Source organism: Toxotes jaculatrix, chromosome 5, assembly GCF_017976425.1.
Source record: "Toxotes jaculatrix isolate fToxJac2 chromosome 5, fToxJac2.pri, whole genome shotgun sequence".
Lineage (NCBI taxonomy): Eukaryota > Metazoa > Chordata > Actinopteri > Toxotidae > Toxotes > Toxotes jaculatrix.
The window spans coordinates 13033304-13060641 of NC_054398.1; the positions used below are offsets into that span (position 1 = coordinate 13033304).

General features: G+C 29.7%; 1 protein-coding gene across 1 annotated transcript; it reads right to left on the reverse strand.

Moving 5' to 3' along the window:
* Window positions 1-58: 58 nt before the first annotated feature.
* rabl2 (RAB, member of RAS oncogene family-like 2) lies at window positions 59-4369 on the reverse strand. The gene is made up of 8 exons (XM_041038344.1): window positions 3717-4369; window positions 3533-3562; window positions 3307-3386; window positions 3080-3159; window positions 2548-2659; window positions 2249-2346; window positions 1918-2001; window positions 59-1550 (listed from the first exon to the last, which is right to left on the reverse strand). Exons 1-8 carry the CDS (start codon window positions 3821-3823, stop codon window positions 1470-1472), a joined length of 672 nt encoding a protein of 223 aa, XP_040894278.1. The 5' UTR covers window positions 3824-4369; the 3' UTR covers window positions 59-1469.
* Between the last annotated feature and the right edge of the window lie 22969 nt (window positions 4370-27338).

The window sequence follows — 27338 nt, forward strand, 5'->3', positions numbered from 1 at the left end:
ACTACGTCAAATTCTTGTTCCTGCTAGTTTAGTGTGTCTCTCGGTATTAAAATAATGTTCCAGTGTGATTTATTGTGAGTAAATGCCGCACAAAACAGTCAAATATAAATAGAAAATATACATACATAGTTTCTGTGTACAACATAATAATCATATAGAAATAACTGAATTACATGTATCGCCTACACTGAGGCTTCTTCTTCCAGAAAACAGGTTTAAAGTTCTTCATAGCAACGTTCCTGCCAGTATGAATGAATGTGCAAGCAACCACCTCAAATGCATCATGGAGGACACAGCTGGCTGAACATTTCACTTGGCTGAGACCTTCACAAGAGTACAATACAGCTGACGTCCACTCATACGTGACTAGTGGTTGTATCTTCTAAAATGTTTAAGTTGCCTACTTAGTGCTCTTGTGCCTGCTGCTGGATCACACAGCACGTTGAGAAACGTTGAGAAAGAGATGTGAGGATCTGGTTACATGGTACATTAAATTTTCATTTGAAGGTCGCTGACAAACAGATTTTTACATCATAAAATGAACGCAACAAAAGCAGCCAACAGATGCATCTCACTGCTGGCACTGCACACAATACTACAAACAAACATTGAGAACAGCAGCAAATACAGTTCAGAATCACATGTTTCCTTTGCTGTGTGTTAGTTTTCAATGCTTCACATTCTTATTACATGATATAAAGTAATTGATTTTCATGCTTAAAGGACCAGTGTGTAGAATTTGCGGGGGGCGGACTATTGTGTATTGTGTTTTCACTAGTGTAAAATCACCTCAAAGAATTGTTGTGTTTTCGTTACCTTAGAATGAACCTTTCACATCTACATAGGGAGCGGGTCCTCTTCCACAGAGCCTCCCGTGTTTCACAGCCATGTTTCTACAGTAGCCCAGAATGGACAGACTGAACACTGGCTTTAGAGAGGGCCTTTTGCATTTTTACATTACCTGAACGCCACTGTAGATTCTCTTTCACGCTTGCAAAGGGAGGAGTATTCAGTTAGCTGAAATCTTTAACCTCACCTCCAGATGCCACTAAATCCTACACACTGGTCCTTTAAGCAAACATTCACTGGGATTTTCTACCATTATATTAGCAAATATTATAAGACCAGGTACAAGTGACAATGCTAAAATAGCAGCTAAATGAACCTGATAAACTACACAATCCCTAATTATTCCACCAAGTTTATTTCCCTGCCTAATGTCACTGGACAGATGAAGGGCAGTGACTTAAAACCTGATGAAAAGACCAGCCATCCTCCAGTAGAGATAAAATCCAATAGTATAAAAGCAGACCACCAAAATCACATAAGGACAATGTGCCAGTTGGTGGTGTCTGTTGCAGAGATCTGACATTTTGACTAAAAGCATAATCTACTTGTACCATCAACCCCAAAGGAGGATAAATAATCCATGAGATGACAAGTGGGTTTGGAGGATCTGTAAAAATCTGTCAGACCAGCTCAGGACTCTCTGCTTTCAGTCCATCTTCATCTGCTTCTGAATTATCTTTCTTCTTCTCCAGGTCAAAGTTCTTCAAGAGCAGTAACAAGAGACAAAGGAGAGACAAAATGGCGTCACTTAAACAACTCATTTCAACCACAAAGAAAGTAGATTAGTACATGCATTTTCCACATGAACAAAAAAAAGTCATTAGAAAAGTAAATTGTGTTGGATATGCTAGTTCAAATAATGTGTGGTTTGAGTAAGCATCTGAAAAAAATTCTATTAAGAAAACAACAATGGCAGATTTTAATGAAATGAAAAACTCGGAGTTATGGAGTTTCTTAGAGCATTTTGTGCAGTAAACATTGTTTAGTTAGGGTTACATAAAACTACACCATTTCAAAAGAGAAGCGCATCAGTGATCAGACTGTGTTTTAGTATTCAGAGAGTTATACCTCTAATTCCTGCAGTACTTCATCCATGAAGTCGCTGGGGTTCTGCTTGTAGTCCACTGCTCTCTTGATCATCTCCCTGAACATCTGTTGTGACAGTTACAGTTGAAACTATCAACACACACACAGGCAGTTCAAGTGGCCTACAAAATGTATGAGCTACACTGTTATACTGATATTACAGACTGAATTAATTTGGCTCTTTGGCTTATAAAAGGAGCACTGTCAATCCTTGGAAAACTACATAGCGTAAACTGTAAAACTACTAATGAGCTTGAAGTGCATGGACTTTTGTATCACTAGCATTAAAAGTGCAGGAGAATAAAGTTCAAACCTTAACTACGTTAGTCCCATCAGCTGCAGACACAAAGTAAAATGGGAGTCCTTGCTTCTTCCCAAAGTTAAAGCTTCTCTGTGTCACCTTCAAATCAGCTACACACAAGAAAAAGAAAACCAAACATGTTCACATCTGTAATTTCAGATTCAACTTTGTGCACAAGCCAAAAACAAAACCATCCTGCCATTCTATTCATGCCATTCTATTCATGCTATTCATCCTGCCATTTAAAGTACATAAAATCACTGTAAGAACTAAATGTTTATTGTTGTGTGCACTGTAACAACCACACCCACCATCGATTTTGTTGGCAACCACACAACAGGGTATCTCCGGTCTGTACTCTCTCAGCTCCTTATACCAGTTGGCCATATTCTTATATGTGATCTTCCTTTGAACATCAAAAACCTTAAAAGAGAAAGCAGAGTAGAACAGAGTTCAATGTGCTTTGCTGAGTTCAACTGGTGCAATGACAAGCCCTTGGTGCCCTTGTCCCTGAGAGAATCTTCATCGGAATGTACACCCTAACCCTAATGTACTAACTAACATCAGAATGTACACTTGAGGGACTCATCATGACCAGAGTGCACTGTGAACTTTTTCCTCTGCTAACTGCATGAGGGATGAATATATAAGGATCATTACACAAATGATGTTTAGACCATTTTATATTTTTTTTTATGAAAGAAGTCCATCTGAAATATTATATTCCTTACTTCTCTGAGTACAAAAATGTACTATTCCCAGTTCATTTCCTTGCAAGTTGAGAAAGGGCAGGTTAAGTGGTTACTGAAAAGCACCTGTCTTGAAACCAACACTGAGTCTTACCATGATGCATGCATGTGCTTTGTGGTAGTATGAGGGATGCATGCTCTGAAACCTCTCCTGACCCGCTGTGTCCCAGAAATCTGTGGATCAAAAACAATAGCCATCCCTGCAGAAGCAACATGAAGTCTGATCCTGGCTGATGCTGCTGATTCAAGCTTTAAAGATGCTTTTACGCTGGGTGAAACTATTTCCTGGGAGCCGAACAAAAGCAAATGCACAATACATACCGACCACTACTGTCTTGTGTCCTACAGTGGCTGTGTGTTTGTAGAGAGTCAGAGCATAGGTTGACAACTGCTGGGGACGACTGCACAAAGGGTTAAGAATCTTAACCTGTCAGGACAAACGGTCTGCTTTGTTGGAGGCATGCCCATTTAGCCTTAAACAGCATAATCGTGTATAGTGTTTGTAATGACTAAGACAGGATGACATAATATGAATTAGAAAGGATACTATTCATCCAGGAGAAACCTCTCCATCAGCCTGAAGAGAGAGAAAGAGACAGAAACCGTTTGTGTCAACGCAACAACAATGCTGTCTTGTACAGGACAACAGATAGTCTACTGAGGGAAGGTTGAAATATCATAAAACACAACACAGAAACAACGAGCCAAAGATTATGACCGCTAATACTTACTTAGATTTACCGACAGCGCTGTCGCCAAGACAGATGATCTTCACTTGTTCATCTGCATCGTATTTCTTCTGGTCCAGTTCAGGGACGTTGCCAACGTCTCCAGCCATTTTCCTCTTTTATTATCTCGTTGACTGGGCTGATTGTATTAGTAGAGGCTTGCCTAGGTGAATTTGTAACTTAAATACCTGGAAACAATTGTAAACCTGAGCTCCTAAAGAAGCTAGCATCCAACGGCTTTTGACAACAACAAGCGTTAGCTAGTTTGCCAGGGGTCAGATGAGGTTAACATCGCGTGGTTCGGGTTGATATGGCTCATTTCACTGGTTTTCGATGCTCACATCAGCTAAACTGATTCTAACTGAAACTGAGGATGGTACAGAGATTCTCTTGACAAGTCTCTTGTCAGCACTGCACCATTACCTTCACAGTGCGCCGCGACACACTGAAGGAGGCAACGAGTGCTAACAGTTAACAGTGGGCTAGCGCCGCTAACTGAATTAGCCTTGATAGAATTTGTTAGCCAAGGGTACTTATCGAAATGTCGCCGACTGTCTTGTGTATATTGTTCTTCTACAACACAAGGACAAATGTGATCTATTTTCTTTACTCGTCTAGGAATCCAGACAGTAAAGTTTGTAGATGTTGCATGCAAATATTCGTTTCTATGCAACGGGGACGCCCGAAGGACCAACCCATTTTATATCCCGCTGTCCTTACATGTGCCTGTCAAAAATTCTAACTCATCATCATTATTAGTGCCCGAGCACCGAGTTGTGAGAAGGACCTATTATTTTTCTAATGTTTTTTATTTATTCATTCATTTCCTACCGTTTAATCCGTCAGGGTCGCGGGGCAGCTGGAGCCTATCCCAGCTGACTATGGGCGAGAGGCAGGGTACACCCTGGACTGGTCGCCAGTCGATCGCAGGGCTGACACACAAAGACAGACAACTACACACACACACTCACACCTAAGGTCAATTTACAGTAGCCAATTAACCTAACCCATGCATGTTTTTGGGATTGTGGTGTACCCGGAGAGAACCCACACAGGCACAGGGAGAACATGCAAACTCCACACAGAAGAGAACCTGGAACCCTCTTGCTGTGAGGTTATTATTATTGTTATTGTTATTGTTATTGTTATTGTTATTGTTATGGCCCGAGCACAAAAACTCGTGCGAAGCCCAATTGTAATTGAAGGGATTATTTTTATTAATTAATTTATTTTTTCTATTACTTTTTTTGGCATATTTTGACGCCTTACGGCAATTCCGCCAAAAGACTGACATTTCCGTCCCCAGCAAATTATTGTATATTAAATGTATAAAAACAAGTAATAATATAATACAATTTATATTTTATTATTATACAAAATACCATACACATAATTCATTGTAGAAACTACAGGTATATATATTTTTATATATTTTAAAAAGGCATCTAAAACACTGATACATAGCATTTCTTGCCTGTCCCCACAGCCAAACGTTACACTTTACCACAAAGCATCATGAACAAAATCCTTCCAAAATCTTTTTTTTGCATTTAAGTGTGACTCCATATTCTATCTACACTTGTGAAACAAAAGTTTTACAAAAATGTCATTATATTTTGGTTAAAGTTCACATTTTAGTGCTGTCCCCAGGTTTTCACTCATTGCTGTTACCCAAACACGTTCCCCCCTCTGCTTAGATTTCACACAATTGCTAATTTTATGCTAAAAACTCATTGCTGTTACCCTCTTTGCTGTTACTCAAATAATTAATAATAATAATTAATATGATGTTCTACATGTTGCTCAGTAGTGCAATGGGTTTGACACAATAAACAGATCACACACTCACATAACACACGCATATACTCATTCCTGTTACCGATTTTCATTCCTGTTACCAAATGCTTTTTGATTATTCAATTGTTTCTTCAAAAATAAAGAAAATAAAAAGTATTTTTACATTTATATTGGTTCCAACAGTTGTCTGCTTGCTTACTGAAATACATGCTCAATCTTTGGATTAAATTTGTTTTTTTTTATGTCCTGTAAAAGAAAAGGTTTGAGTTGCATTCTTAGAGAAATACAACTCTGGTCAAAATATAGTCATTTTTTGTCATAAATATTAGTATTTTCATCATGTAACCAACCATTTATCTACATTAACACTTTTTCTAAGGGAAAACAATGTATGTGGTTGATATTCTTTTAAACATGTTTTGAAAATGGAATTTGAGTTTTGGTAACAGCAGAGAAAAAAATGCAATGATAGTAAACTTTCGAAAGATGCAATAAATTAAATACAGGAGCCTGAGATTGATCACTACTCATTTTGAAAGAGTAAATATGTATATTACTAAATTCTATATTGAAATGGAATGAAAAATGAAGTTTAATTATCAAGAGTTAGAAGGAGCAAATTGCACTCTTTTGGCGGAATGACTTATGTCATTTTGAGGTCCTACTAAAATATGACTTTTTTTTGGCATATTTTAATACCTTACCCCCGTATAAACATTTTTATGAAGTTTTGAGGCTGTTCTGGAAAATTACTTTTTTTGGCCGATTTTGACGCCTTACTATTCTATGACGTTTTTTATGACATTTTGAGGTCAAAAAAAATTTTGACTTTTTTTGGCCGATTTTGACGCCTAACTATACTATGACATTTTTTATGACAAAAAAAGTCAAAAAAATTTTTTTTGACTTTTTTTGGCCAATTTTGACGCCTTACTATACTATGACGTTTTTTATGACAAAAAAGTAGGAAAAATTTTTTTTACTTTTTTTGGCAGATTTTGACGCCTAACTATACTATGACATTTTTTATGAAAAAAAAGTCAAAAAAATTTTTTTTTTGACTTTTTTTGTCAAAAAAAAGTCAAAAAAGTCAAATTTTTTTTGACTTTTTCTGGCCGATTTTGATGCCTTACTATACTATGACGTTTTTTATGAAAAAGAAGGGAAAAAAAAAAATTGACTTTTTTTGGCAGATTTTGACGCCTTACTATACTATGACGTTTTTTATGAAAAAAAAGTCAAAAAACTTTTTTGACTTTTTTTGTCCGATTTTGACGCCTTACTATACTATGATGTTTTTTATGACAAAAAAGTAGAAAAAAATTTTTTGACTTTTTTTGGCAGATTTTGACGCCTTACTATACTATGACGTTTTTATGAAAAAAAAGTCAAAAAAATGTTTTGACTTTTTTTGGCCGATTTTGATGCCTTACTATACTATGACGTTTTTTATGAAAAAAAAGTCAAAAAAAAATGTTGACTTTTTTTGTCCGATTTTGACGCCTTACTAAACTATGACGTTTTTTATGACAAAAAAGTGATTAAAAAAATTTTTTGACTTTTTTTGGCCGATTTTGACGCCTTACTATACTATGAAGTTTTTTATGACAAAAAAGTGAAAAAAAAATTTTTGACTTTTTTTGAACGATTTTGACGCCTTACTATACTATGACGTTTTTTATGACATTTTGAGGTCAAAAAAATTTTTGACTTTTTTGGCAGATTTTGACGGCTTACTATACTATGACGTTTTTTTATGAAAAAAAAAGTGAAAAAAAATTTTTTGACTTTTTTTGGCCGATTTTGATGCCTTACTATACTATGACGTTTTTTTATGACATTTTGAGCTCAAAAAAAATTTTGACTTTTTTTGGCCGATTTTGACGCCTTACTATACTATGACGTTTTTTATGACATTTTGAGGTCAAAAAAAATTTTGACTTTTTTTGGCCGATTTTGACGCCTTACTATACTATGACGTTTTTTATGAAAAAAAAGTGAAAAAAAAAATGTTGACTTTTTTTGAACGATTTTGACGCCTTACTATACTATGACGTTTTTTATGACATTTTGAGGTCAAAAAAATTTTTGACTTTTTTTGGCCGATTTTGACGCCCCACTATACTATGATGTTTTTTATGAAAAAAAAGTCAAAAATTTTTTTTTGACTTTTTTTGAACGATTTTGACGCCTTACTATACTATGACGTTTTTTATGACAAAAAAGTCAAAAAACATTTTTTGACTTTTTTTGGACGATTTTGATGCCTTACTATACTATGACGTTTTTTATGAAAAAAAAGTGAAAAAAATTTTTTGACTTTTTTTGGCCGATTTTGACACCTTACTATACTATGACGTTTTTCATGACATTTTGAGGTAAAAAAAAAATTTGACTTTTTTTAGCCGATTTTGACGCCTTACTATACTATGACGTTTTTAATGACAAAAAAGTCAAAAAAACTTTTTTGACTTTTTTTGGCTGATTTTGACGCCTTACTATACTATGACGTTTTTTATGACAAAAAAGTCAAAAAAATTTTTGACTTTTTTTGAACGATTTTGACGACTTACTATACTATGACGTTTTTTATGAAAAAGAAGTGAAAAAAAAAATTTGACTTTTTTTGGCCGATTTTGACGCCTTACTATACTATGACGTTTTTTATGACAAAAAAGTGAAAAAAAAATTTTGACTTTTTTTGAAGGATTTTGACGCCTTACTATACTATGACGTTTTTTATGAAAAAAAAGTGAAAAAAAAAATTTGACTTTTTTTGGCCGATTTTGACACCTTACTATACTATGACGTTTTTCATGACATTTTGAGGTCAAAAAAAAAATTTGACTTTTTTTGGCCGATTTTGACGCCTTACTATACTATGACGTTTTTTATGACATTTTGAGGTCAAAAAAATTTTTGACTTTTTTGGCAGATTTTGACGGCTTACTATACTATGACGTTTTTTTATGAAAAAAAAAGTGAAAAAAAAATTTTTGACTTTTTTTAGACGATTTTGATGCCTTACTATACTATGACGTTTTTTTATGACATTTTGAGCTCAAAAAAAATTTTGACTTTTTTTGGCCGATTTTGACGCCTTACTATACTATGACGTTTTTTATGACATTTTGAGGTCAAAAAAAATTTTGACTTTTTTTGGCCGATTTTGACGCCTTACTATACTATGACGTTTTTTATGAAAAAAAAGTGAAAAAAAAAATGTTGACTTTTTTTGAACGATTTTGACGCCTTACTATACTATGACGTTTTTTATGACATTTTGAGGTCAAAAAAATTTTTGACTTTTTTTGGCCGATTTTGACGCCCCACTATACTATGATGTTTTTTATGAAAAAAAAGTCAAAAATTTTTTTTTGACTTTTTTTGAACGATTTTGACGCCTTACTATACTATGACGTTTTTTATGACAAAAAAGTCAAAAAACATTTTTTGACTTTTTTTGGACGATTTTGATGCCTTACTATACTATGACGTTTTTTATGAAAAAAAAGTGAAAAAAATTTTTTGACTTTTTTTGGCCGATTTTGACACCTTACTATACTATGACGTTTTTCATGACATTTTGAGGTAAAAAAAAAATTTGACTTTTTTTAGCCGATTTTGACGCCTTACTATACTATGACGTTTTTTATGACAAAAAAGTCAAAAAAACTTTTTTGACTTTTTTTGGCCGATTTTGACGCCTTACTATACTATGACGTTTTTTATGACAAAAAAGTCAAAAAAATTTTTTTGACTTTTTTTGGCTGATTTTGACGCCTTACTATACTATGACGTTTTTTATGACAAAAAAGTCAAAAAAATTTTTGACTTTTTTTGAACGATTTTGACGACTTACTATACTATGACGTTTTTTATGAAAAAGAAGTGAAAAAAAAAAATTTGACTTTTTTTGGCCGATTTTGACGCCTTACTATACTATGACGTTTTTTATGACAAAAAAGTGAAAAAAAATTTTTTGACTTTTTTTGAACGATTTTGACGCCTTACTATACTATGACGTTTTTCATGACATTTTGAGGTCAAAAAAATTTTTGACTTTTTTTAGCCGATTTTGACGCCTTACTATACTATGACGTTTTTTATGACAAAAAAGTCAAAAAAAAATTTTTGACTTTTTTTCAACGATTTTGACGCCTTACTATACTATGACGTTTTTTATGAAAAAAAGTGGAAAAAAAAAATTTGGACTTTTTTTGTCACATTTTGACACCTTACTATACTATGACGTTTTTCATGACATTTTGAGGTCAAAAAAATTTTTGACTTTTTTTGGCCGATTTTGACGCCTTACTATACTATGACGTTTTTTATGAAAAAAAAGTGAAAAAAAAAATTTGACTTTTTTTGGCCGATTTTGACGCCTTACTATACTATGACGTTTTTCATGACATTTTGAGGTCAAAAAAAATTTTGACTTTTTTTGGACGATTTTGACGCCTTACTATACTATGACGTTTTTTATGACGTTTTGAGGTAAAAAAAAAAATGTGAATTTTTTTGGCAGATTTTGACGCCTTATTATACTATGACGTTTTTTATGACAAAAAAGTCAAAAAAATTTTTTTGACTTTTTTTGGCCGATTTTGACGCCTTACTATACTATGACGTTTTTCATGACATTTTGAGGTCGAAAAATTTTTGACTTTTTTTGGCCGATTTTTACGCCTTACTATACTATGACGTTTTTTATGGAAAAAAAGTCCAAAAAATTTTTTTTACTTTTTTTGAACGATTTTGACGCCTTACTATACTATGACGTTTTTTATGACAAAAAAGTCAAAAAACATTTTTTGACTTTTTTTGGATGATTTTGATGCCTTACTATACTATGACGTTTTTTATGAAAAAAAAGTTCAAAAAAATTTGTGACTTTTTTTGGCCGATTTTGACACCTTACTATACTATGACGTTTTTCATGACATTTTGAGGTAAAAAAAAAATTTGACTTTTTTTGGCCGATTTTGACGCCTTACTATACTATGACGTTTTTTATGAAAAAAAAGTGAAAAAAAAAATTTGACTTTTTTTGGCCGATTTTGACGCCTTACTATACTATGACGTTTTTCATGACATTTTGAGGTCAAAAAAAAATTTGACTTTTTTTGGACGATTTTGACGCCTTACTATACTATGACGTTTTTTATGACGTTTTGAGGTAAAAAAAAAAATGTGAATTTTTTTGGCAGATTTTGACGCCTTATTATACTATGACGTTTTTTATGACAAAAAAGTCAAAAAAATTTTTTTGACTTTTTTTGGCCGATTTTGACGCCTTACTATACTATGACGTTTTTCATGACATTTTGAGGTCGAAAAATTTTTGACTTTTTTTGGCCGATTTTTACGCCTTACTATACTATGACGTTTTTTATGAAAAAAAAGTCCAAAAAATTTTTTTTACTTTTTTTGAACGATTTTGACGCCTTACTATACTATGACGTTTTTTATGACAAAAAAGTCAAAAAACATTTTTTGACTTTTTTTGGATGATTTTGATGCCTTACTATACTATGACGTTTTTTATGAAAAAAAAGTTCAAAAAAATTTGTGACTTTTTTTGGCCGATTTTGACACCTTACTATACTATGACGTTTTTCATGACATTTTGAGGTAAAAAAAAAATTTGACTTTTTTTAGCCGATTTTGACGCCTTACTATACTATGACGTTTTTTATGACAAAAAAGTCAAAAAAACTTTTTTGACTTTTTTTGGCCGATTTTGACACCTTACTATACTATGACGTTTTTTATGACAAAAAAGTCAAAAAAAAATTTTTGACTTTTTTTGGCAGATTTTGACGCCTTACTATACTATGACGTTTTTTATGAAAAAAAAGTGAAAAAAAAATTTTGACTTTTTTTTTGCCGATTTTGACACCTTACTATACTATGACGTTTTTCATGACATTTTGAGGTCAAAAAAATTTTTGACTTTTTTTAGCCGATTTTGACGCCTTACTATACTATGACGTTTTTTATGACAAAAAAGTCAAAAAAACTTTTTTGACTTTTTTTGAAGGATTTTGACGCCTTACTATACTATGACGTTTTTTATGAAAAAAAAGTGAAAAAAAAAATTTGACTTTTTTTGGCCGATTTTGACACCTTACTATACTATGACGTTTTTTATGAAAAAAAAGTGAAAAAAAAAAATTTGACTTTTTTTGAACGATTTTGACGACTTACTATACTATGACGTTTTTTATGAAAAAAAAGTGAAAAAAAAAAATTTGACTTTTTTTGGCCGATTTTGACGCCTTACTATACTATGACGTTTTTTATGACAAAAAAGTGAAAAAAAAAATGTTGACTTTTTTTGAACGATTTTGACGCCTTACTATACTATGACGTTTTTTATGACAAAAAAGTCAAAAAAAAATTTTTGACTTTTTTTGAACGATTTTGACGCCTTACTATACTATGACGTTTTTTATGACAAAAAAGTCAAAAAAAATTTTTGACTTTTTTTGAAGGATTTTGACGCCTTACTATACTATGACGTTTTTTATGAAAAAAAAGTGAAAAAAAAAATTTGACTTTTTTTGAACGATTTTGACACCTTACTATACTATGACGTTTTTTATGAAAAAAAAGTGAAAAAAAAAAATTTGACTTTTTTTGGCCGATTTTGACGCCTTACTATACTATGACGTTTTTTATGACAAAAAAGTCAAAAAAAATTTTTGACTTTTTTTGAAGGATTTTGACGCCTTACTATACTATGACGTTTTTTATGAAAAAAAAGTGAAAAAAAAAATTTGACTTTTTTTGGCCGATTTTGACACCTTACTATACTATGACGTTTTTCATGACATTTTGAGGTCAAAAAAAAAATTGACTTTTTTTGGCCGATTTTGACGCCTTACTATACTATGACGTTTTTTATGACAAAAAAGTCAAAAAAAAATTTTTGACTTTTTTTCAACGATTTTGACGCCTTACTATACTATGACGTTTTTTATGAAAAAAAGTGGAAAAAAAAAATTTGGACTTTTTTTGTCACATTTTGACACCTTACTATACTATGACGTTTTTCATGACATTTTGAGGTCGAAAAAAAATTTGACTTTTTTTGGCCGATTTTGACGCCTTACTATACTATGACGTTTTTTATGACAAAAAAGTGAAAAAAAAAATGTTGACTTTTTTTGAACGATTTTGACGCCTTACTATACTATGACGTTTTTTTATGACAAAAAAGTTCAAAAAAATTTTTTGACTTTTTTTGAACGATTTTGACGCCTTACTATACTATGACGTTTTTTATGACAAAAAAGTGAAAAAAAAATGTTGACTTTTTTTGAACGATTTTGACGCCTTACTATACTATGACGTTTTTTATGAAAAAAAAAGTGAAAAAAAAAATTTGGACTTTTTTTGGCCGATTTTGACACCTTACTATACTATGACGTTTTTTATGACAAAAAAGTCAAAAAAATTTTTTTGACTTTTTTTGGAAGATTTTGACGCCTTACTTTACTATGACGTTTTTTATGACATTTTGAGGTCAAAAAAATTTTTGACTTTTTTTGGCCGATTTTGACGCCCCACTATACTATGATGTTTTTTATGAAAAAAAAGTCAAAAAAACTTTTTTTGACTTTTTTTGGCCGATTTTGACACCTTACTATACTATGACGTTTTTTATGACAAAAAAGTCAAAAAAATTTTTGACTTTTTTTGAACGATTTTGACGACTTACTATACTATGACGTTTTTTATGAAAAAAAAGTGAAAAAAAAAAATTTGACTTTTTTTGGCCGATTTTGACGACTTACTATACTATGACGTTTTTTATGAAAAAAAAGTGAAAAAAAAAAATTTGACTTTTTTTGGCCGATTTTGACGCCTTACTATACTATGACGTTTTTTATGACAAAAAAGTGAAAAAAAAATTTTGACTTTTTTTGAAGGATTTTGACGCCTTACTATACTATGACGTTTTTTATGAAAAAAAAGTTCAAAAAAATTTTTGACTTTTTTTGGCCGATTTTGACACCTTACTATACTATGACGTTTTTCATGACATTTTGAGGTCAAAAAAAAATTTGACTTTTTTTGGCCGATTTTGACGCCTTACTATACTATGACGTTTTTTATGACAAAAAAGTCAAAAAAAAATTTTTGACTTTTTTTCAACGATTTTGACGCCTTACTATACTATGACGTTTTTTATGAAAAAAAGTGGAAAAAAAAATTTGGACTTTTTTTGTCACATTTTGACACCTTATTATACTATGACGTTTTTCATGACATTTTGAGGTCAAAAAAAATTTTGACTTTTTTTGGCCGATTTTGACGCCTTACTATACTATGACGTTTTTCATGACATTTTGAGGTCGAAAAAAAATTTGACTTTTTTTGGCCGATTTTGACGCCTTACTATACTATGACGTTTTTTATGACAAAAAAGTGAAAAAAAAAATGTTGACTTTTTTTGAACGATTTTGACACCTTACTATACTATGACGTTTTTCATGACATTTTGAGGTCAAAAAAAAATTTGACTTTTTTTGGCCGATTTTGACGCCTTACTATACTATGACGTTTTTTATGACAAAAAAGTGAAAAAAAAAAAGTTGACTTTTTTTGAACGATTTTGACGCCTTACTATACTATGACGTTTTTTATGAAAAAAAAGTGAAAAAAAAATTTTGACTTTTTTTGCTTTTTTTGCTTTTTTTGGCCGATTTTGACACCTTACTATACTATGACGTTTTTTATGACAAAAAAGTCAAAAAAATTTTTTTGACTTTTTTTGGCTGATTTTGACGCCTTACTATACTATGACGTTTTTTATGAAAAAAAAGTGAAAAAAAAAAATTTGACTTTTTTTGGCCGATTTTGACGACTTACTATACTATGACGTTTTTTATGACAAAAAAGTGAAAAAAAATTTTTGACTTTTTTTGAAGGATTTTGACGCCTTACTATACTATGACGTTTTTTATGACAAAAAAGTGAAAAAAAAATTTTGACTTTTTTTGAAGGATTTTGACGCCTTACTATACTATGACGTTTTTTATGAAAAAAAAGTGAAAAAAAATTTTTGACTTTTTTTGGCCGATTTTGACACCTTACTATACTATGACGTTTTTCATGACATTTTGAGGTCAAAAAAAAATTTGACTTTTTTTGGCCGATTTTGACGCCTTACTATACTATGACGTTTTTTATGACAAAAAAGTCAAAAAAAAATTTTTGACTTTTTTTCAACGATTTTGACGCCTTACTATACTATGACGTTTTTTATGAAAAAAAGTGGAAAAAAAAATTTGGACTTTTTTTGTCACATTTTGACACCTTATTATACTATGACGTTTTTCATGACATTTTGAGGTCAAAAAAAATTTTGACTTTTTTTGGCCGATTTTGACGCCTTACTATACTATGACGTTTTTCATGACATTTTGAGGTCGAAAAAAAATTTGACTTTTTTTGGCCGATTTTGACGCCTTACTATACTATGACGTTTTTTATGACAAAAAAGTGAAAAAAAAAATGTTGACTTTTTTTGAACGATTTTGACACCTTACTATACTATGACGTTTTTCATGACATTTTGAGGTCAAAAAAAAATTTGACTTTTTTTGGCCGATTTTGACGCCTTACTATACTATGACGTTTTTTATGACAAAAAAGTGAAAAAAAAAATGTTGACTTTTTTTGAACGATTTTGACGCCTTACTATACTATGACGTTTTTTATGAAAAAAAAGTGAAAAAAAAATTTTGACTTTTTTTGGCCGATTTTGACACCTTACTATACTATGACGTTTTTCATGACATTTTGAGGTCAAAAAAATTTTTGACTTTTTTTAGCCGATTTTGACGCCTTACTATACTATGACGTTTTTTATGACAAAAAAGTCAAAAAAAATTTTTTGACTTTTTTTGGCTGATTTTGACGCCTTACTATACTATGACGTTTTTTATGACAAAAAAGTCAAAAAAAATTTTGACTTTTTTTGAACGATTTTGACGACTTACTATACTATGACGTTTTTTATGAAAAAAAAGTGAAAAAAAAAATTTGACTTTTTTTGGCCGATTTTGACGCCTTACTATACTATGACGTTTTTTATGACAAAAAAGTGAAAAAAAAATTTTGACTTTTTTTGAAGGATTTTGACGCCTTACTATACTATGACGTTTTTTATGAAAAAAAAGTGAAAAAAAAAATTTGACTTTTTTTGGCCGATTTTGACACCTTAGTATACTATGACGTTTTTCATGACATTTTGAGGTCAAAAAAAAAATTGACTTTTTTTGGCCGATTTTGACGCCTTACTATACTATGACGTTTTTTATGACAAAAAAGTCAAAAAAAAATTTTTGACTTTTTTTCAACGATTTTGACGCCTTACTATACTATGACGTTTTTTATGAAAAAAAGTGGAAAAAAAAAATTTGGACTTTTTTTGTCACATTTTGACACCTTACTATACTATGACGTTTTTCATGACATTTTGAGGTCAAAAAAATTTTTGACTTTTTTTGGCCGATTTTGACGCCTTACTATACTATGACGTTTTTCATGACATTTTGAGGTCGAAAAAAAATTTGACTTTTTTTGGCCGATTTTGACGCCTTACTATACTATGACGTTTTTTATGACAAAAAAGTGAAAAAAAAAATGTTGACTTTTTTTGAACGATTTTGACGCCTTACTATACTATGACGTTTTTTATGACAAAAAAGTTCAAAAAAATTTTTTGACTTTTTTTGAACGATTTTGACGCCTTACTATACTATGACGTTTTTTATGACAAAAAAGTGAAAAAAAAATGTTGACTTTTTTTGAACGATTTTGACGCCTTACTATACTATGACGTTTTTTATGAAAAAAAAAGTGAAAAAAAAAATTTGACTTTTTTTGGCCGATTTTGACACCTTACTATACTATGACGTTTTTTATGACAAAAAAGTCAAAAAAAAATTTTTGACTTTTTTTGGAAGATTTTGACGCCTTACTTTACTATGACGTTTTTTATGACATTTTGAGGTCAAAAAAATTTTTGACTTTTTTTGGCCGATTTTGACGCCCCACTATACTATGATGTTTTTTATGAAAAAAAAGTCAAAAAAACTTTTTTTGACTTTTTTTTATGAAAAAAAAAGTGAAAAAAAAAATTTGACTTTTTTTGGCCGATTTTGACACCTTACTATACTATGACGTTTTTTATGACAAAAAAGTCAAAAAAACTTTTTCTGACTTTTTTTGGCAGATTTTGACGCCTTACTATACTATGACGTTTTTTATGAAAAAAAAGTTCAAAAAATTTTTGACTTTTTTTGGCCGATTTTGACACCTTACTATACTATGACGTTTTTCATGACATTTTGAGGTCAAAAAAATTTTTGACTTTTTTTAGCCGATTTTGACGCCTTACTATACTATGACGTTTTTTATGACAAAAAAGTCAAAAAAACTTTTTTGACTTTTTTTGGCCGATTTTGACACCTTACTATACTATGACGTTTTTTATGACAAAAAAGTCAAAAAAATTTTTTTGACTTTTTTTGGCTGATTTTGACGCCTTACTATACTATGACGTTTTTTATGACAAAAAAGTCAAAAAAAATTTTGACTTTTTTTGAACGATTTTGACGACTTACTATACTATGACGTTTTTTATGAAAAAAAAGTGAAAAAAAAAAATTTGACTTTTTTTGGCCGATTTTGACGCCTTACTATACTATGACGTTTTTTATGACAAAAAAGTGAAAAAAAATTTTTGACTTTTTTTGAAGGATTTTGACGCCTTACTATACTATGACGTTTTTTATGAAAAAAAAGTCAAAAAAATTTTTTGACTTTTTTTGGCCGATTTTGACACCTTACTATACTATGACGTTTTTCATGACATTTTGAGGTCAAAAAAAAATTTGACTTTTTTTGGCCGATTTTGACGCCTTACTATACTATGACGTTTTTTATGACAAAAAAGTCAAAAAAAACTTTTTTGACTTTTTTTGGCCGATTTTGACACCTTACTATACTATGACGTTTTTTATGACAAAAAAGTCAAAAAAACTTTTTTGACTTTTTTTGGCCGATTTTGACACCTTACTATACTATGACGTTTTTTATGACAAAAAAGTCAAAAAAATTTTTGACTTTTTTTGAACGATTTTGACGACTTACTATACTATGACGTTTTTTATGAAAAAAAAGTGAAAAAAAAAAATTTGACTTTTTTTGGCCGATTTTGACGACTTACTATACTATGACGTTTTTTATGAAAAAAAAGTGAAAAAAAAAAATTTGACTTTTTTTGGCCGATTTTGACGCCTTACTATACTATGACGTTTTTTATGACAAAAAAGTGAAAAAAAAATTTTGACTTTTTTTGAAGGATTTTGACGCCTTACTATACTATGACGTTTTTTATGAAAAAAAAGTGAAAAAAATTTTTTGACTTTTTTTGGCCGATTTTGACACCTTACTATACTATGACGTTTTTCATGACATTTTGAGGTCAAAAAAAAATTTGACTTTTTTTGGCCGATTTTGACGCCTTACTATACTATGACGTTTTTTATGACAAAAAAGTCAAAAAAAAATTTTTGACTTTTTTTCAACGATTTTGACGCCTTACTATACTATGACGTTTTTTATGAAAAAAAGTGGAAAAAAAAATTTGGACTTTTTTTGTCACATTTTGACACCTTATTATACTATGACGTTTTTCATGACATTTTGAGGTCAAAAAAAATTTTGACTTTTTTTGGCCGATTTTGACGCCTTACTATACTATGACGTTTTTCATGACATTTTGAGGTCGAAAAAAAATTTGACTTTTTTTGGCCGATTTTGACGCCTTACTATACTATGACGTTTTTTATGACAAAAAAGTGAAAAAAAAAATGTTGACTTTTTTTGAACGATTTTGACACCTTACTATACTATGACGTTTTTCATGACATTTTGAGGTCAAAAAAAAATTTGACTTTTTTTGGCCGATTTTGACGCCTTACTATACTATGACGTTTTTTATGACAAAAAAGTGAAAAAAAAAATGTTGACTTTTTTTGAACGATTTTGACGCCTTACTATACTATGACGTTTTTTATGAAAAAAAAGTGAAAAAAAAATTTTGACTTTTTTTGGCCGATTTTGACACCTTACTATACTATGACGTTTTTCATGACATTTTGAGGTCAAAAAAATTTTTGACTTTTTTTAGCCGATTTTGACGCCTTACTATACTATGACGTTTTTTATGACAAAAAAGTCAAAAAAATTTTTTTGACTTTTTTTGGCTGATTTTGACGCCTTACTATACTATGACGTTTTTTATGACAAAAAAGTCAAAAAAAATTTTGACTTTTTTTGAACGATTTTGACGACTTACTATACTATGACGTTTTTTATGAAAAAAAAGTGAAAAAAAAAATTTGACTTTTTTTGGCCGATTTTGACGCCTTACTATACTATGACGTTTTTTATGACAAAAAAGTGAAAAAAAAATTTTGACTTTTTTTGAAGGATTTTGACGCCTTACTATACTATGACGTTTTTTATGAAAAAAAAGTGAAAAAAAAAATTTGACTTTTTTTGGCCGATTTTGACACCTTACTATACTATGACGTTTTTCATGACATTTTGAGGTCAAAAAAAAAATTGACTTTTTTTGGCCGATTTTGACGCCTTACTATACTATGACGTTTTTTATGACAAAAAAGTCAAAAAAAAATTTTTGACTTTTTTTCAACGATTTTGACGCCTTACTATACTATGACGTTTTTTATGAAAAAAAGTGGAAAAAAAAAATTTGGACTTTTTTTGTCACATTTTGACACCTTACTATACTATGACGTTTTTCATGACATTTTGAGGTCAAAAAAATTTTTGCCTTTTTTTGGCCGATTTTGACGCCTTACTATACTATGACGTTTTTCATGACATTTTGAGGTCGAAAAAAAATTTGACTTTTTTTGGCCGATTTTGACGCCTTACTATACTATGACGTTTTTTATGACAAAAAAGTGAAAAAAAAATTTTGACTTTTTTTGGCCGATTTTGACACCTTACTATACTATGACGTTTTTCATGACATTTTGAGGTCAAAAAAATTTTTGACTTTTTTTAGCCGATTTTGACGCCTTACTATACTATGACGTTTTTTATGACAAAAAAGTCAAAAAAATTTTTTTGACTTTTTTTGGCTGATTTTGACGCCTTACTATACTATGACGTTTTTTATGACAAAAAAGTCAAAAAAAATTTTGACTTTTTTTGAACGATTTTGACGACTTACTATACTATGACGTTTTTTATGAAAAAAAAGTGAAAAAAAAAATTTGACTTTTTTTGGCCGATTTTGACGCCTTACTATACTATGACGTTTTTTATGACAAAAAAGTGAAAAAAAAATTTTGACTTTTTTTGAAGGATTTTGACGCCTTACTATACTATGACGTTTTTATGAAAAAAAAGTGAAAAAAAAAAATTGACTTTTTTTGGCCGATTTTGACACCTTACTATACTATGACGTTTTTCATGACATTTTGAGGTCAAAAAAAAAATTGACTTTTTTTGGCCGATTTTGACGCCTTACTATACTATGACGTTTTTTATGACAAAAAAGTCAAAAAAAAATTTTTGACTTTTTTTCAACGATTTTGACGCCTTACTATACTATGACGTTTTTTATGAAAAAAAGTGGAAAAAAAAAATTTGGACTTTTTTTGTCACATTTTGACACCTTACTATACTATGACGTTTTTCATGACATTTTGAGGTCAAAAAAATTTTTGCCTTTTTTTGGCCGATTTTGACGCCTTACTATACTATGACGTTTTTCATGACATTTTGAGGTCGAAAAAAATTTTGACTTTTTTTGGCCGATTTTGACGCCTTACTATACTATGACGTTTTTCATGACATTTTGAGGTCGAAAAAAAATTTGACTTTTTTTGGCCGATTTTGACGCCTTACTATACTATGACGTTTTTTATGACAAAAAAGTGAAAAAAAAAATGTTGACTTTTTTTGAACGATTTTGACACCTTACTATACTATGACGTTTTTCATGACATTTTGAGGTCAAAAAAAAATTTGACTTTTTTTGGCCGATTTTGACGCCTTACTATACTATGACGTTTTTTATGACAAAAAAGTTCAAAAAAATTTTTTGACTTTTTTTGAACGATTTTGACGCCTTACTATACTATGACGTTTTTTATGACAAAAAAGTGAAAAAAAAATGTTGACTTTTTTTGAACGATTTTGACGCCTTACTATACTATGACGTTTTTTATGAAAAAAAAAGTGAAAAAAAAAATTTGACTTTTTTTGGCCGATTTTGACACCTTACTATACTATGACGTTTTTTATGACAAAAAAGTCAAAAAAAATTTTTTGACTTTTTTTGGAAGATTTTGACGCCTTACTTTACTATGACGTTTTTTATGACATTTTGAGGTCAAAAAAATTTTTGACTTTTTTTGGCCGATTTTGACGCCCCACTATACTATGATGTTTTTTATGAAAAAAAAGTCAAAAAAACTTTTTTTCACTTTTTTTTATGAAAAAAAAAGTGAAAAAAAAAATTTGACTTTTTTTGGCCGATTTTGACACCTTACTATACTATGACGTTTTTTATGACAAAAAAGTCAAAAAAACTTTTTTTGACTTTTTTTGGCAGATTTTGACGCCTTACTATACTATGACGTTTTTTATGAAAAAAAAGTGAAAAAAAATTTTTGACTTTTTTTGGCCGATTTTGACACCTTACTATACTATGACGTTTTTCATGACATTTTGAGGTCAAAAAAATTTTTGACTTTTTTTAGCCGATTTTGACGCCTTACTATACTATGACGTTTTTTATGACAAAAAAGTCAAAAAAACTTTTTTGACTTTTTTTGGCCGATTTTGACACCTTACTATACTATGACGTTTTTTATGACAAAAAAGTCAAAAAAATTTTTTTGACTTTTTTTGGCTGATTTTGACGCCTTACTATACTATGACGTTTTTTATGACAAAAAAGTCAAAAAAAATTTTGACTTTTTTTGAACGATTTTGACGACTTACTATACTATGACGTTTTTTATGAAAAAAAAGTGAAAAAAAAAAATTTGACTTTTTTTGGCCGATTTTGACGCCTTACTATACTATGACGTTTTTTATGACAAAAAAGTGAAAAAAAAATTTTGACTTTTTTTGAAGGATTTTGACGCCTTACTATACTATGACGTTTTTTATGAAAAAAAAGTCAAAAAAAATTTTTGACTTTTTTTGGCCGATTTTGACACCTTACTATACTATGACGTTTTTCATGACATTTTGAGGTCAAAAAAAAATTTGACTTTTTTTGGCCGATTTTGACGCCTTACTATACTATGACGTTTTTTATGACAAAAAAGTCAAAAAAACTTTTTTGACTTTTTTTGGCCGATTTTGACACCTTACTATACTATGACGTTTTTTATGACAAAAAAGTCAAAAAATTTTTTGACTTTTTTTGAACGATTTTGACGACTTACTATACTATGACGTTTTTTATGAAAAAAAAGTGAAAAAAAAAAATTTGACTTTTTTTGGCCGATTTTGACGACTTACTATACTATGACGTTTTTTATGAAAAAAAAGTGAAAAAAAAAAATTTGACTTTTTTTGGCCGATTTTGACGCCTTACTATACTATGACGTTTTTTATGACAAAAAAGTGAAAAAAAAATTTTGACTTTTTTTGAACGATTTTGACGCCTTACTATACTATGACGTTTTTTATGAAAAAAAAGTGAAAAAAAATTTTTGACTTTTTTTGGCCGATTTTGACACCTTACTATACTATGACGTTTTTCATGACATTTTGAGGTCAAAAAAAAATTTGACTTTTTTTGGCCGATTTTGACGCCTTACTATACTATGACGTTTTTTATGACAAAAAAGTCAAAAAAAAATTTTTGACTTTTTTTCAACGATTTTGACGCCTTACTATACTATGACGTTTTTTATGAAAAAAAGTGGAAAAAAAAATTTGGACTTTTTTTGTCACATTTTGACACCTTATTATACTATGACGTTTTTCATGACATTTTGAGGTCAAAAAAAATTTTGACTTTTTTTGGCCGATTTTGACGCCTTACTATACTATGACGTTTTTCATGACATTTTGAGGTCGAAAAAAAATTTGACTTTTTTTGGCCGATTTTGACGCCTTACTATACTATGACGTTTTTTATGACAAAAAAGTGAAAAAAAAAATGTTGACTTTTTTTGAACGATTTTGACACCTTACTATACTATGACGTTTTTCATGACATTTTGAGGTCAAAAAAAAATTTGACTTTTTTTGGCCGATTTTGACGCCTTACTATACTATGACGTTTTTTATGACAAAAAAGTGAAAAAAAAAATGTTGACTTTTTTTGAACGATTTTGACGCCTTACTATACTATGACGTTTTTTATGAAAAAAAAGTGAAAAAAAAATTTTGACTTTTTTTGGCCGATTTTGACACCTTACTATACTATGACGTTTTTCATGACATTTTGAGGTCAAAAAAATTTTTGACTTTTTTTAGCCGATTTTGACGCCTTACTATACTATGACGTTTTTTATGAAAAAAAGTGGAAAAAAAAAATTTGGACTTTTTTTGTCACATTTTGACACCTTACTATACTATGACGTTTTTCATGACATTTTGAGGTCAAAAAAATTTTTGACTTTTTTTGGCCGATTTTGACGCCTTACTATACTATGACGTTTTTCATGACATTTTGAGGTCGAAAAAAAATTTGACTTTTTTTGGCCGATTTTGACGCCTTACTATACTATGACGTTTTTCATGACATTTTGAGGTCAAAAAAAAAATTTACTTTTTTTGGCCGATTTTGACGCCTTACTATACTATGACGTTTTTTATGACAAAAAAGTCAAAAAAAAATTTTTGACTTTTTTTCAACGATTTTGACGCCTTACTATACTATGACGTTTTTTATGAAAAAAAGTGGAAAAAAAAAATTTGGACTTTTTTTGTCACATTTTGACACCTTACTATACTATGACGTTTTTCATGACATTTTGAGGTCAAAAAAATTTTTGACTTTTTTTGGCCGATTTTGACGCCTTACTATACTATGACGTTTTTCATGACATTTTGAGGTCGAAAAAAAATTTGACTTTTTTTGGCCGATTTTGACGCCTTACTATACTATGACGTTTTTTATGACAAAAAAGTGAAAAAAAAAATGTTGACTTTTTTTGAACGATTTTGACGCCTTACTATACTATGACGTTTTTTATGACAAAAAAGTTCAAAAAATTTTTTTGACTTTTTTTGAACGATTTTGACGCCTTACTATACTATGACGTTTTTTATGACCAAAAAGTAAAAAAAAAATGTTGACTTTTTTTGAACGATTTTGACGCCTTACTATACTATGACGTTTTTTATGAAAAAAAAAGTGAAAAAAAAAATTTGACTTTTTTTGGCCGATTTTGACACCTTACTATACTATGACGTTTTTTATGACAAAAAAGTCAAAAAAAATTTTTTTTGACTTTTTTTGGAAGATTTTGACGCCTTACTTTACTATGACGTTTTTTATGACATTTTGAGGTCAAAAAAATTTTTGACTTTTTTTGGCCGATTTTGACGCCCCACTATACTATGATGTTTTTTATGAAAAAAAAGTCAAAAAAACTTTTTTTGACTTTTTTTGGCAGATTTTGACGCCTTACTATACTATGACGTTTTTTATGAAAAAAAAATTTTGACTTTTTTTGGCCGATTTTGACACCTTACTATACTATGACGTTTTTCATGACATTTTGAGGTCAAAAAAAAATTTGACTTTTTTTAGCCGATTTTGACGCCTTACTATACTATGACGTTTTTTATGACAAAAAAGTCAAAAAAACTTTTTTGACTTTTTTTGGCCGATTTTGACACCTTACTATACTATGACGTTTTTTATGACAAAAAAGTCAAAAAAACTTTTTTGACTTTTTTTGGCCGATTTTGACACCTTACTATACTATGACGTTTTTTATGACAAAAAAGTCAAAAAAATTTTTGACTTTTTTTGAACGATTTTGACGACTTACTATACTATGACGTTTTTTATGAAAAAAAAGTCAAAAAAAATTTTTTGACTTTTTTTGGCCGATTTTGACGACTTACTATACTATGACGTTTTTTATGAAAAAAAAGTGAAAAAAAAAAATTTGACTTTTTTTGGCCGATTTTGACGCCTTACTATACTATGACGTTTTTCATGACATTTTGAGGTCAAAAAAAATTTTGACTTTTTTTGGCCGATTTTGACGCCTTACTATACTATGACGTTTTTCATGACATTTTGAGGTCGAAAAAAAATTTGACTTTTTTTGGCCGATTTTGACGCCTTACTATACTATGACGTTTTTTATGACAAAAAAGTGAAAAAAAAAATGTTGACTTTTTTTGAACGATTTTGACACCTTACTATACTATGACGTTTTTCATGACATTTTGAGGTCAAAAAAAAATTTGACTTTTTTTGGCCGATTTTGACGCCTTACTATACTATGACGTTTTTTATGACAAAAAAGTGAAAAAAAAAATGTTGACTTTTTTTGAACGATTTTGACGCCTTACTATACTATGACGTTTTTTATGAAAAAAAAGTGAAAAAAAATTTTTGACTTTTTTTGGCCGATTTTGACACCTTACTATACTATGACGTTTTTCATGACATTTTGAGGTCAAAAAAATTTTTGACTTTTTTTAGCCGATTTTGACGCCTTACTATACTATGACGTTTTTTATGACAAAAAAGTCAAAAAAAATTTTTTGACTTTTTTTCAACGATTTTGACGCCTTACTATACTATGACGTTTTTTATGAAAAAAAGTGGAAAAAAAAAATTTGGACTTTTTTTGTCACATTTTGACACCTTACTATACTATGACGTTTTTCATGACATTTTGAGGTCAAAAAAATTTTTGACTTTTTTTGGCCGATTTTGACGCCTTACTATACTATGACGTTTTTCATGACATTTTGAGGTCGAAAAAAAATTTGACTTTTTTTGGCCGATTTTGACGCCTTACTATACTATGACGTTTTTTATGACAAAAAAGTGAAAAAAAAAATGTTGACTTTTTTTGAACGATTTTGACGCCTTACTATACTATGACGTTTTTTATGACAAAAAAGTTCAAAAAAATTTTTTGACTTTTTTTGAACGATTTTGACGCCTTACTATACTATGACGTTTTTTATGACAAAAAAGTGAAAAAAAAATGTTGACTTTTTTTGAACGATTTTGACGCCTTACTATACTATGACGTTTTTTATGAAAAAAAAAGTGAAAAAAAAAATTTGACTTTTTTTGGCCGATTTTGACACCTTACTTTACTATGACGTTTTTTATGACATTTTGAGGTCAAAAAAATTTTTGACTTTTTTTGGCCGATTTTGACGCCCCACTATACTATGATGTTTTTTATGACAAAAAAGTCCAAAAAAATTTTTGGACTTTTTTTGAACGATTTTGACGCCTTACTATACTATGACGTTTTTTATGAAAAAAAAGTCCAAAAAATTTTTTTTACTTTTTTTGGCCGATTTTGACGCCTTACTATACTATGACGTTTTTTATGAAAAAAAAGTGAAAAAAAAAATTTGACTTTTTTTGGCCGATTTTGACGCCTTACTATACTATGACGTTTTTCATGACAAAAAAGTCAAAAAAAATTTTTTGACTTTTTTTGAACGATTTTGACGCCTTACTATACTATGACGTTTTTTATGACAAAAAAGTCAAAAATTTTTTTTTTACTTTTTTTGAACGATTTTGACGCCTTACTATACTATGACGTTTTTTATGAAAAAAAAGTGAAAAAAAAAAATTTGACTTTTTTTGGCCGATTTTGACGCCTTACTATACTATGACGTTTTTCATGACATTTTGAGGTCAAAAAAAAATTTGACTTTTTTTGGACGATTTTGAAGTCTTACTATACTATGACGTTTTTTATGACATTTTGAGGTCAAAAAATTTTTTGACTTTTTTTGGCAGATTTTGACACCTTACTATACTATGACGTTTTTTATGACAAAAAAGTCAAAAAAAATTTTTTGACTTTTTTTGGCCGATTTTGACGCCTTACTATACTATGACGTTTTTCATGACATTTTGAGGTCGAAAAATTTTTGACTTTTTTTGGCCGATTTTTACGCCTTACTATACTATGACGTTTTTTATGAAAAAAAAGTCCAAAAAATTTTTTTTACTTTTTTTGGCCGATTTTGACGCCTTACTATACTATGACGTTTTTTATGAAAAAAAAGTGAAAAAAAAAATTTGACTTTTTTTGGCCGATTTTGACGCCTTACTATACTATGACGTTTTTCATGACATTTTGAGGTCAAAAAAAAATTTGACTTTTTTTGGCCGATTTTGACGTCTTACTATACTATGACGTTTTTTATGACATTTTGAGGTCAAAAAATTTTTTGACTTTTTTTGGCAGATTTTGACGCCTTACTATACTATGACGTTTTTTATGACAAAAAATTCAAAAAAAATTTTTTGACTTTTTTTGAACGATTTTGACGCCTTACTATACCATGACGTTTTTTATGAAAAAAAAGTCAAAAAAAATTTTTTGACTTTTTTTGGACGATTTTGACGACTTACTATACTATGACGTTTTTTATGACAAAAAAGTCAAAAAAAATTTTTTGACTTTTTTTGGACGATTTTGACGACTTACTATACTATGACGTTTTTTTATGAAAAAAAGTGAAAAAAAATTTTTTGACTTTTTTTGTCACATTTTGACGCCTTACTATACT

Excerpts from the sequence above, each read along its gene's own strand:
- rabl2 (XM_041038344.1), bottom strand. The coding sequence starts at position 3,823 with ATGGCTGGAGACGTTGGCAACGTCCCTGAACTGGACCAGAAGAAATAC. Across the intron at positions 3,563-3,716 it reads AGCGCTGTCGGTAAATCTAA|GCTGATGGAGAGGTTTCTCC; the intron begins GTAAGTATTAGC and ends CTCTCTCTTCAG. Across the intron at positions 3,160-3,306 it reads ACACAAGACAGTAGTGGTCG|ATTTCTGGGACACAGCGGGT; the intron begins GTATGTATTGTG and ends TTTGATCCACAG.